This window comes from Brassica rapa, chromosome A07, assembly GCF_000309985.2.
Source record: "Brassica rapa cultivar Chiifu-401-42 chromosome A07, CAAS_Brap_v3.01, whole genome shotgun sequence".
NCBI lineage: Eukaryota > Viridiplantae > Streptophyta > Magnoliopsida > Brassicales > Brassicaceae > Brassica > Brassica rapa.
Genome location: NC_024801.2, coordinates 11,516,930 through 11,526,775, shown reverse-complemented (window position 1 = coordinate 11,526,775; position 9,846 = coordinate 11,516,930). Strand labels below are relative to the sequence as shown.

The following is a 9,846-nucleotide window of genomic DNA, read 5'->3' as shown; positions in this document are numbered from 1 at the left end:
TTTTAAAAACATTCACATCTATTTTAGAAAATATATTTATTTGTTTGATTAGCATTTAATTATAAATTGTTTTATATCTAACTATAAATTTTATAATAAAATATTATTTTCAGATAACAACATAATATATCTAAGAATTATCTTATGTTTTAAAACATATTTTTATTTTTGAAAATTTTATTATATTTATTTATAGTCAATTATCTAATATAATATATAAATATAATAGTATTAACAGAAATTCGTTTTTACTTATTTATATTTTAGACAATTCTTAGTATTATTAATTTTAATCACTTTTAATTAGATATATTTTACATTCGTTTTTATTTTCAACTAATTTATATAATTTATTCATTAAGGGTATAAACGATTTAATATTAATATTAATCACTTTTTAATCAGAAAGATTTGAAATTCGTTTTTATTTTTTGACTAATTTATATAATTATTCATTAAGGGTATAAACGATATTAACCACTCTAACTTCTAACGTGAGAGCTCCATTGCAAAATTTTACTTCGCAAATAATAGTATAGATTGGATTTATAATTTTCTTTTCTGAATGGATTGTATCAGTTAAATTATCTTTTTTTAAGTTAAACGCTCAAAGCCCAATTAATAATATTTATTTTGCTGATAACAAAGTGAGATTAAATAGGGATAACATATAATATATAAAGAAGACCAAAAAAAAAAAAAAAAGTCCAAACAACTTTTTAAGTAGATTTATTTAAACTTCTTCCCTTTTAATAGTATTGATATTCACTTTGGTTTTAGTAAGATATTATTCATCTATGCATTTTAATCATCTAAAATTTCATAGAATTCACCAATCCAAATAAAGTTTACTTATATTTAAATTTTCTTCGTAGTTTTTAATTATTATTTACAATTTTTAAGGTTTTTTCTCTGACCTATACCTTTATATTTTTAACAAATAATTTTTTTTCTAAAGCCACTCGAATCCATAGTGAAATCAAATATATTAATAACTAGGTTAAAATCTACGCCATTCGCGAGATAAAATTATGTATACAAATGATTTTTCATATTAAATTTTATTTTGTGTTCATTTACGTATGTACACAAATAAATTAGATTGAGCACATAAATCAAAATAATACCACTTGTGTATTGACAATATTTTTTTGATAAGTAAATCAAAACAATCATTTTATTTATTTTATATGGTATATTATTAAATTTCAATAAGATTGAGATATATTATATATAATATATTTTAATATAAAAATTGATTATTGAAACTTCATACTCATACGATTTTATTAACATTTGTATATTCGTTGTACCAAAAAATTTAAACCATTAATCACAAAAACTTTAGTGTGAAATTTTTTTAATGCAGATTTCAAAATCAAAATATTAATGTCTCAATACGTTTTCAATGCAAATTTTAAAATTAAAATATTTGTGTATTTTTATATGGTACATAGTTTAATTTAAACGATATTAAAATAGATATATATATATATATATATATTTAATATAAATATCTATTAAATGAGACTTCACATTTATATGAGTTTATGATCATTGGTATCTTGTTATAACAAAAAAATTAAAACATTGATCACAAAATTTTTAATGGGAACTTTAAACATTTTTAGTAATATATAGTCGTTTTAAAAAAATCATAATATATCATATAAGAAAAATCAAAATTTTATTACATAGTTAATATGATTGTTTAATTTATTTTAACTAATATAAAATTAAACAAAAAAGAGAGAGAATACAAAAAGTGTTATCAAATCTTGATTAGTCATAATCATTAATTATCATAAATATGTTAATCATATCAGGTAATTACGTAATTTTTATTTATAGAAATAATGGAGAACAAGTTTTTGTACACAACTAATCAATTTGATAGTTAGTTTAATAAAATGTATAATATTTGTTAGACAAACTTATTTTTATAAGAATTCTAAGAATCATCCTGGTGATGACATGTGGATACAAAAAAATGTTATAATGTTTTTCAATTAATAATATATAAGAGATTTAGATATTTTATCTATACATGCAAACATAATAATTTATAATATTTAAGTAAATATTTATCAATTCAAAGACCATCAAGATAATATTTCTCATATGTTCAAGATATTTAATAACTAATTGAATATTAAAAATTTTATGACAAATTTTTATCATTGTAAAAATATTTTATTGCATAAAATAAAATCAAAACACTCATATGTTTAAAATATTTAATAATAAATTGGCATTTAATTTGTTGTACCTAGTTTTGTTGATCCAGTCCTTTTTACCTACTAGTTCAGTGTAGATATTTTTAAATTTATGCTTTATGTTAATTTTTAAAATCGTTGGAACATTTTTCTAATGATCTGAATGTCTACGGCTAATAACTTTTCTTTATCCATGTTCATTCGGTTCGTGACTCTGATCATGTGTAATAGTTACTAGTTATATTTCTACATTCTTTGACCACTTGATCTTTCTACATGTTTTGACCACGTTCGCACGATATCATAAATTATTTTCCGATAGATCATCTATCATTTAAATACTCCAGCTCAATCACGATAACTTTAGAATTCTCTGTGGATGTAGCCCAAAAATATAAGTGTACTTTATGACATAAGTATCCAAATCATTTTTCTTAAATCTTTTTACATATACCACAAACCGACATATAAATTATCTATCTCATATAATGCAACATCCTTATTGCGTTCAAGATTGTCACCTATGTTAGTGTGAACCAACACAGAAGTCAAAACTCATCTTGTTTTAGCTCTAATAGCACTTATAACGTCCAAACTGTCCACGACTAATGGATCTTCCACACCCACTCAATAGCCCGTGGGCCCACCTTATCTTACGAGTGGTGTATTATTTTTCAAAGGCTCATTAGTCTTGTTTCCTGATCATGCATGCATTCACCATATTAACATTTTTCCGTACTTTGGTCTAACTCACACGATATTGTAAATTATCCAAATAGGTCATCCATACTTCCACAATTCTAGCTCGAACCGTTCAATTTTGTAGTTATTTCTAATATATCACCGAAAAGATAAATATATTTTGATGATATAGGAAATCAAATTAATTTTATTAAATTAGTAGTAGAGTAAAATGATGAAAAAGAAAGGTATGAGAAAAACAAAACTCAGAGTAATTTTCTCTCCATTTTACTCCACTTTTATTCTCTTTTGGCCTTACTGGGTTGAATATAAATTTAACCTGATTGGTTAAAATATGGAGTAACTTAGTTGAAATGTTATTTACTTTACTTTAGTATCGCCAAAAATACCTTTCAATCACACTCTAAATTTTTCACCGTATACTATAAACTGGAATGTTATAATTTGTTTAATATAAGTTTGAATGTTTGATTGAACTTTTTGCAACACCTAATGACCTTAATTCTACTATAAAAATGACTATCAGTATCTTAATCTGCTATTACAAGTTTTACAACGTAGAAAAATGCTTTTCTAATATGAAAGCGTGGATAAAGTTATTAGAGAATCATAATACGTCCATGATTGAATCTATGCTATTATATCGTTTAATATATAGAGTTTATATTTTAATGCATGCGAGCACTTAGCCAATTTTTATAAGTCAAATTTAAACCAGAAAAGGTGCATTGGCAACAACTAAACATTAGATTTGACGATCAACCGAACGAAAATCAAAGTTTAACTAAACTATTGTTTATGGCCCATTTGAATATCCAGAAAAAGATTTAAACTATTAAAGATTACTTTGGTTTTTTTCATAAGTCTGCAATACCTTCAAGTTAATAAAAATAAATAAACTAATTTAAACTATTGTGCTTTGTTTGGTAAATTTCTAACCCAAAATAAAACTTGATTTTATGCATAAACCTATGAACGTATACAAGTAGTCAAGAATCTATAAACTACATGTACTAAGCTTATTATTTACGTTCAGTAACACTCATAAATCTTCTATATAAAATCAATCGTACGTACATCCGAAAACATAATAATAAGATACAATAATAGCATTTTTCAAAAAACTAATACAATAATATAATACGATGCATATGTAGTTTATTTTCTTTCGTGGATAAAGAACATGATCAAGTTCATGCGACTAATCATAAAAGCATTGGCATAGTCATATGAAAACGCCACAAAATAAAATTAAGAAAACGAGAATAAATAGTTTTGTATAGCAAAGTGCCTATAATAATGATATAAATTGCTTTTTAGTCATCAAAAAATCATGTAAACAATTAAATATCTGATAAATCATGATGAAAAGATGTGAAAATAATGATTTGGATCGGAGAGATTGCAGGGAAGGGTTTGCAATCATGAGTATTGTAAAGCATGTAATTAGTCCATCATTAGATCAAGTGTCACATATATCGGTAAGGCAACTCGGTCTACAACTAGAAAAACCAATGAATTAAAAAAGAAATTAAGGAAGTTCACGTTATTTCTTTTATTAAAAGGAAGAAGAAACGAGAATTTTGCATATTAGTTTTAGAGTCAATTTGGTAAACGGCAGAAATAGATGACAAATTATGTAAAAGTAATTGAAAGGAAAAAGTAGATATTTTGTTATTTAGATTTATGATTGATCAAAAGAAAAGATGTATCCTTCATTTAACTTACATTATTATTTTTTTATATGTAGCTGACTGATTTATCAAATAAACTATTAATTAGAACTAAACCGTAGATCTTAACTCTTGAACTCTATCTTCTATTTTAACCATATAGATTATATATATATATATATATATATATTACCATATGTTGTAGCATAGTAGAATTAGTAAACCTTTTTAAAATATGTGTATTACAGTTAAGCACGTTTTACTCAACAAGATTCAGCCGTAAGCTCACCAGAATAACGTTGTTGACCATCGTTTATACGCATGGTGGTCATGAATTTATAGTTCAGTTTGATGGAAACATGATTTTATCTGTACAGATGTAATGATGATTAAGAAAATATTCTTAGTGTAAGTGACAATGTGACATGCATGTATAACTCAAAACACCGGTTTTAGGATGGCGAACCAAAAACAAAACAAAAAATGAGTAAAAATGATTTTTTTCTCAAAAAAAAAAAGAACAAAAATGCTTTAGGATACTAAGCTAACGAATTTTCAGTATAAATTGAACGGAAAAAATCTCTTTTATCAAAGTTCATGAATGAAAACCAAAACATGATACAACCTGCAGGGGCTGAGCTAGAATTTTTTTTTATTCGGGGAAACTATAAAACATTACTAATATCTTAATAAACTGAACTTTTAACAGAGGCATTAATAAAATTCTTGACAAAATTACACTAACTTAAAAAGTTTATGGTGGGCAAGTGCCCTTTCTAAACTATATGTACGTCCGCCACAGGGTACAACTTCAAGTCATCATAAGTAGGAACAAAGAACCGAATCTCACGTTCCAAAAATGATAGCATGCGTAAAGGTAAAACGAAAATAAGATTTAAAAAGAGGAAAAAATATCCATTGCAGATTGGCTCATAATCTGTTAATCTTACATGATTTGCTTGGGCCAATCCTAAAAGCCACAAACTCATTTCACTGTCAAATATATGATTAGATGGTGATGACTGATGATCATCTGATTTTGCACATTTCCATGTGACCCACCTTTTGTATCTTAAAAATTCCTCAAAGGGAACTTTAGAATAAACGAGAGGGTCCACATAATGAATGACCTCTTCTATTTAAACACACCTCATTTCCATTGTTCCACATAACCAAATCCATCAACTCAATTATCTTTCACATTTAAGTGTAAACAAAAGTACACTAATTAAATATGGATTTCAATGGTAATGTAAATGCTGGTTCTTCCTCTAGATCAAAAAAGAGTCATAGGCAAAAGCAGCAACAACCGCAACCTCAGCAACATACTGAAGAAATCAAGTATGTAGGAGTGAGGCGGAGGCCGTGGGGAAGATACGCAGCTGAGATAAGAAACCCGACTACAAAAGAGAGGCATTGGCTAGGTACATTTGATACAGCCGAGGAGGCTGCATTGGCCTATGATAGAGCCGCACGGTCTATAAGAGGCTTGACTGCTCGGACCAACTTTGTCTACTCCGATATGCCTCGTGGCTCCTCAGTAACTTCCTTCATCTCTCCTGATGAATCACAACGTTTCATTTCCGAGTTATTCAACCCTCCAAGCCAACTAGAAGCTCCTCACAGCAGCAACAACAACAATCTATATTTGTCCGCCAACAACCAAAACCAAATCTCTACTGAATTCTCATACAATGGGTGGACACATGAGTCTGAATGTGGTTATCAGTCAATGAACACTAATGATGAGCATTGTAATCATGAGCTTGCACCTCTTCCTCCAAGTACTTGTTCTGGAGCTGAACTTACAATTCCGGAGACTGATAGCTATTGGAATCTGGCGCATGCTGGCATGGATACGTTTTCCTTTGAGATCGATGGCTTTGTGGATCAAAACAGGCTTGGTGAGAGTGGAACAGAAGGGTTTGACTCTTCATCCTCCACATTCTTCTATCAATAATAGTGAACTGCCCAAGTTTGTGACTTTCTTTTTTATTGAGCAATCCTTTTTGCCTCTTTTATGGAGTGGAATGAAATATCACGTGTTTTTCTCTCTCTTATACCGTTTTGTGTTTCTCTAATAATTCAACTAATGTTTTTGTTACTGTGGCTTATAAAATGCAAGGTTTCTTGATCGCATGTTACTTTTCTTAACGCCACTATTGTGAGTTATAAGCAGATGAAAAATACTTCATTGTTCAAAGTCTCTTTATAGTTCGATATTTTTTAACATTAAAGATTCATTAACATCAGCAAAAGACCCTACATAGTTAAAATACATGTAACATCCTTGTGATATATGGAAAAATTAAAAGAATTCATTTGGCTACCTATGTCGCCAAAGTTGACTTACTTTTTCTGTCACACATCTGTTTAGAACTCCAGAGTTGAGCGTGTTTGGGCTAGAGTAGTGAGAAGATTGGTGACCTATCAAAAAGACGGGGAAAGGTCGGGTGGTGATTGCAGGGCTAATAAACAATGATTTTGAGCATTCGGAAAAAATTAACGCACCGCTCGTCGTCAAACAGGATGGGACCCACAGACCAAATGAGCGGGCGTGGGTGGTTCATTAGCCGTGGGCGGTCGGGACGTTATAAGTGGTATGAGAGCAAGGTTAGCCATCTCGGTTCTAACCCGAGGACGTTGTATTTTTAGAGGAGGTGAATTGTAATGTCCTGAGTTGTGATATATGGAAAGTTTAAGAGAATTGATTTGGCTACATATGTCACCAAAGTTGACTTACCTTTTCTGTTACACATCCGTTTAGAACTCTAGAGTTAAGCATGTTTGGGCTGGAGTAGTGAAAAGATGGGTGACCTATCAGGAAGTGATTCACGATACCGTGTGAATGAGGTCAAAAACACGGAGAAAGGTCGGGTGGTGATTGCAGGGTTAGTAAACAATGATTTCGAGCATTCGAAAAAAATTAACGCACCGCTCATCAGACGGGATGGAGTCCACAGATCGAGTGAGCAGATGTGGGTGATCCATTAGTTGTGGACGGTCGGTGCGTTACAATGTACATTTCTGAGAAACTAAGCCAGCAGGTACAAAACCACATCTGGAAGAACATAGGGAGACAAAGACCCGCCATGAGGAGACAAACTAATGAAGCTTAAAAAGCATATGAACTAATTGCTCCCAAACCCATCTAACACAAATTAGTACACAAGAGAAGGACAGTGATAACCAAAGCCAAGAACAAACCGCAACCAAAAGACCGAGATGGGATTTGAGCAAAATAACTTATCTTAAACAGAAAAAGCACTCTCCGGCGATGACACCGAGGATATATCACCGCCAAAGAACCAAAGAGTCACCGGGAAAAAGAAGCTTAGAGCATCTTCAACTTCATTCTATTTTTCACTCTAAAATAGAGTTTGAAGTAAAAAAAAGCTTCAATCATATTTTGTTTTTTGTTTTATTATAGAATAAAAAATAAGTTTACTCTCTAAGTAGAGTAATTCAATTATTTATTGTTTTCATTTTGTTTTATTCTAAAATATAATACTGTTGAGTTAGAATCCAATTATATTATAGAGTTATTCTATTATTATCTGACAAAAAAAAAATTCTATTTTGAAAAAAATAAAGTAATCCATTAAAGATGGTTTTAGAGAAAAAATGGAGAGAATTAGAAGAGGGAGAGAGGTTTTGAAAATGGTGAGTTTGTTGAATTATTAAGTTTAAATGTGCATATTTTTATTTATATTTTATATATTTGTAAAAAATAAATATATTTCATAATATTATATTTTGATTAGACTTTATAGATTTAAATTTTATATATATCTTGAATATGTATATGTTTTATATATGTAACTCAATAAATAACATCAAAATATTGAAATTTACATGTATAAACTGTAGCTGTTCAACAAAAAAAAAATATAACCAAAAATATAGCACCAGAGTATTGGAATGAAAAATAAAATTGAAGATGAAATTCATTATAAGGAAAAGTTAAACAATAAAATAGTTTATTTGTGTTTGTAAAGAATTTGTATAATTTATTTATATAGTAATAATTAATTTATGATTTATATGAGAGCATATATTTACTAATTTTTCCAACATTGTTATCTTATTATCTCATCAAACTATGTTAACCAGAAAATTTTATTATTTTTTCATAGTTATTAATTTATCGAATATTAAGTTATAAAGTTTATAATGTATATATCTATTTTATCAACACTAATTATATTTCCAAACACAATATATGTTTCCAAACACAAAAACAACTTTGTAAGAAAGATTCCTCAAAATATTTTATTTTTTTCTTAAAAACAGATATTTAAATATAAATAGGGGTTCTTAAAAATAGTATTTATTAATTAAAGATAATAAGTTGATTTTTCTATTAGATAAGATATAAATTCTAAACATAAGAAGGAATTAGGCATTTTATTAACAAAATATTCTTGAGTAATTTAATCAGCCATGGATGTAGAACTGGAGGAGAAGAGGAGAGAGATCAAGAGAGAAACACATGATGATGGTCAACATAGATCACAACCAGAAATATCCTCTTGATCTAACCTTGGAGATACTCTCAAGACTTACTGCCAAATCGATCGTAAGATTTGGTTGTGTGTCAAAGCTCTGGTCTTCTTTCGTCACACTTCCATGTTTTATCAACTCTAATTTGGCGTCTCGGTCCTCTTTGAGATCACCGAGTCTTCTGCTCACCGTCTCGCTATAAGGGAATGTTTTGGTTTCCCCAAAACCAGAATCAAGGGTCAAATTCCTCATGTCTACAATTTTTGAATATACAAACCCTATTGATTTGAGAAATCCCCTATCGGACAGAGTCCATGGCTTGATTTTATTACGTGACATCAGACTTTGGAACCCAAGTTTGATGAGACCGGTTTTAGCCTTACCAGAACACAACAAATATATGCCAAGTCCATTTTGTTGGTCTTATTTAGGGTACGATCCGTTGCAGGGTAATTGGGTAAACACAAGGTATTATCTATAAACCAAGATTCCCTACGCCTCGGGTTCTTACATTGGGAGCTCAAGAATCATGGAGAACAATAACCAAAAATAGTCCTGTACATCGTCCATATTTCTCACGTGGGAAATGCTTCAATGCAGTTGTGTATTATGAAATGAAGCTCATGTTGATGATCAACGTATAATAATGAGCTTTGATGTCAAATCTGAAAACTTCAATCCGATAAAATATCCGGAGGGTATTTCTAAGTTTTTGCATCCTATACCTTATGAGGGAAGGCTAGCCTTAGTTA

General features: G+C 29.3%; 1 protein-coding gene across 1 annotated transcript; it reads left to right on the top strand.

Moving 5' to 3' along the window:
* The first annotated feature begins 269 nt into the window (after positions 1–269).
* LOC103829028 (ethylene-responsive transcription factor ERF087-like) lies at positions 270–8,526 on the top strand. The gene has a single exon (XM_033275727.1). The coding sequence runs from the start codon at positions 5,826–5,828 to the stop codon at positions 6,549–6,551; it is 726 nt and encodes a 241-aa protein (XP_033131618.1). The 5' UTR covers positions 270–5,825; the 3' UTR covers positions 6,552–8,526.
* The last annotated feature ends 1,320 nt before the right edge of the window (positions 8,527–9,846 follow it).

Excerpts from the sequence above, each read along its gene's own strand:
- LOC103829028 (XM_033275727.1), top strand. The coding sequence starts at position 5,826 with ATGGATTTCAATGGTAATGTAAATGCTGGTTCTTCCTCTAGATCAAAA.